This window comes from Cantharellus anzutake (genome assembly GCF_015039405.1).
Source record: "Cantharellus anzutake strain C23 chromosome Unknown EI90scaffold_236, whole genome shotgun sequence".
Lineage (NCBI taxonomy): Eukaryota > Fungi > Basidiomycota > Agaricomycetes > Cantharellales > Hydnaceae > Cantharellus > Cantharellus anzutake.
The window spans coordinates 1-2,605 of record NW_024067186.1 but is presented as its reverse complement, the minus strand read 5'-3'; the positions used below and the strand labels follow the sequence as shown (position 1 = coordinate 2,605).

Genomic DNA, 2,605 nt, shown 5'->3' with positions numbered 1-2,605 from the left:
CGGCCAGGGTCATGTGGAGGAAGCCACGTCATCTCCGCACACAGCCGCACCTCCCTGGGTGTCTCCGTGGGAGATCCCGGAGGTGGCCGTTCAGTAGGCGGGAGTGTGTGTGGTGCGTGCAGCGATCAGGGGGGCGGGGTCAGGTATGTAGTAGTACATGGAGAAAGGGAAATCGACCGTAGAATAGAAATAGAGATAGAGATAGAGAGAAGGGGAAAATGGGGGAGGGGAGACTGACGGGGTAGTGCGGTGCAGCGCGGGGTCAGGCGGGTGTGCCCTGACAAGGAGCACTAAACCAGGTTTTCCAGGGAAAACCGAGCAAAGGGCAGGAACTCACGAGAGAGTTCAGGAAAACCATGCACAGGATACTGTCCAAATTCACAGACATGAAGATAGCACTTCACTGGTGCCCAGGACACTTTGGCATACCAGGAAATGAACGTGCAGACCAGTTAGCGAAACAAGGAGCACGCCTCAGACCCGCGTGACCCAACTTCAAATCCCTCTCATACGTAGCAAGTCTGCATAAGAAAGAGATGGCCGAAGCATGGAACCTCTGCTGGATGAACACCCCGAACCCACCCAAATCGGGATTCCAAGCAGCGAACCAACTCGCACCGAAAATTAAGCCCACGAGACGATTCAGCACACTAGACAGGAAGACTTTCAGCCGAATCACCCAGTTCCACACAGGGCATGCCCACATTGGTGAATATTACCACTGATTCAGCATTGCATCAGAGAGCAAGAGTTGCAACTGCGGGAGACCAACACAGACCAGGACACACATACTATCTGAGTGCCCCCGCATCAGCAGATACCGACATAACCTCGGACACGGCAACCAGACCAAATTCAATACTCTCATGGGCAAGGTGAAGGGCATAGAGAGACTTGCAACCTTCATCAAGAAGTCCAAGACGGGCGACAAACACAAACGAGACACAACTGGTCAACCCACGAGACCCACCCCTGTACCACAGGCGCCCCAAACAACCACAGCACAGCAGCAGTAGAGCGGAAGTGAGGAGCAGTAGGACAGAGCGCTATTTATTTTTCTTTTCTTTTCTTTATCATACCTAGGGCTCCTAGCGGATCGGATGATCTGCAAATATCCGCAACCGCATCCGGAAATTCACGGATCCGGTTTTGGATTTTCAGAGGAAAATATCCGCGGTTTTTAATCCGCAGTTTTATCACATGATTTATTTCTTGCAGATATGCAGGAGATCTGAGGCAAATAAGGGTGAAATTCCCCATATTTACTGTAACTCCTACTCTACTGTGGCTTGTGAGAGGATAATATCCGCAGTTTCTAGTCTGCAGATAGGCAGATTATCCGTGGATTAAATATATCCCACTTTCCTAGATACCCCTCCTATGTTTCCATATTTTCTCTCAATTTTTTCAAGTCCTATCTAACCACCCAGGCCCGTTATTTCCAAATTTGGCATCTGACACCCATCTTTTGTGCCATTTTCCCCATATCTCTGTCAGTTCTCCACCAATATGGACATATTTGGTATTGTTAGAAAGCTCTCATCAGGGCCGTTCTAATAAAATATAATTTTGGAACGTATTATTTATAATCCGCGGTTGATCCGCATATCCGCGGATTTCTAACCGCCGGATACGGTTTTTGTTTCAGACCTCTAAAAATCCGCGGATTCTGATCCGGATCCGGACTGATCCGATCCGCTAGGAGCCCTAATCATACCAAATCCCACAACAATACCCCAGACATTACAGAACCCGAGGATCGCTGACACCCGAAGATACCAATCAGACACCATACCACAATGCTTAGATTATCCCCTCATGTACACTACGGTGTCAAGACGGGATAGCCACACTGCCACGTCATCACGAGGCCGCGGGGTAATAAGAGAGATTTATCATCATCATCATCGTACTGGGGTGTCGCAATGTATGTGTTGGCCATTTGAAAGGGGAGACTGCGTGCCAGAGTTCCTTTGGTCATATTGCAGGTACTATTCTTGGTGGATTCCTCGTGCGGAACAACACGCCACTGATCAAACTCAAGTTGCGGCGTGAGAGTATGATGAATGTTCTAGCCGTGTATTAGCGCTCTCTGCCGGAACAGGCGCGTTTGTGAGGACTTCCTGATTAGGCGACTTGAAGGCTGTTGCTGAACTGACATTGCACCTGAGTCCTGACAACGTGTTGTTGAAACCGTCACTCCAATTTGTCCAAAATGTCCAAACTGTTGAAGAAAGTCAAGGATGGCAAGGAAAAAGTCAAAGGGAAACTCTTCAAGAAAGACGGATCATCGCAAAATCAGCAAAGCCAGCCTCTTGCAGGCGGGTCATTAACTGTCGCACCCACGCTGCCACCGTCAAGCCAAGAAACGGGTCTCGATACCGTTTGGAATGGCGTTTTGAACCTGCTGAGTGTTGCTAAAGAGACTCTGGATGTTGTCCCGGTCCCTGGACTCAAGAGCGCGGTCGGCGGCTTCCTCGAAGTAGTTAACCAGCTGAAAGTGAGTTACTAAAACTGTTTCAATCGGCCTTTATGCCAATAATTTCCGCTCTTACAGCAAGTCAGTGGCAACGCTGGTGCAATTCGTCAACTCGAGAACAGTGTC

General features: G+C 49.3%; 1 protein-coding gene across 1 annotated transcript; it reads left to right on the top strand.

Annotated features, from left to right (window-relative positions):
- Positions 1-2,215: 2,215 nt before the first annotated feature.
- Positions 2,216-2,585, top strand: EI90DRAFT_3138712 (uncharacterized protein; the record flags this gene model as incomplete). The annotated part of the gene is made up of 2 exons (XM_039064901.1): positions 2,216-2,500; positions 2,558-2,585. Coding segments are annotated over 2 exons (313 nt in total), but the record flags the coding sequence as incomplete, so codon positions are not given.
- Positions 2,586-2,605: the final 20 nt, after the last annotated feature.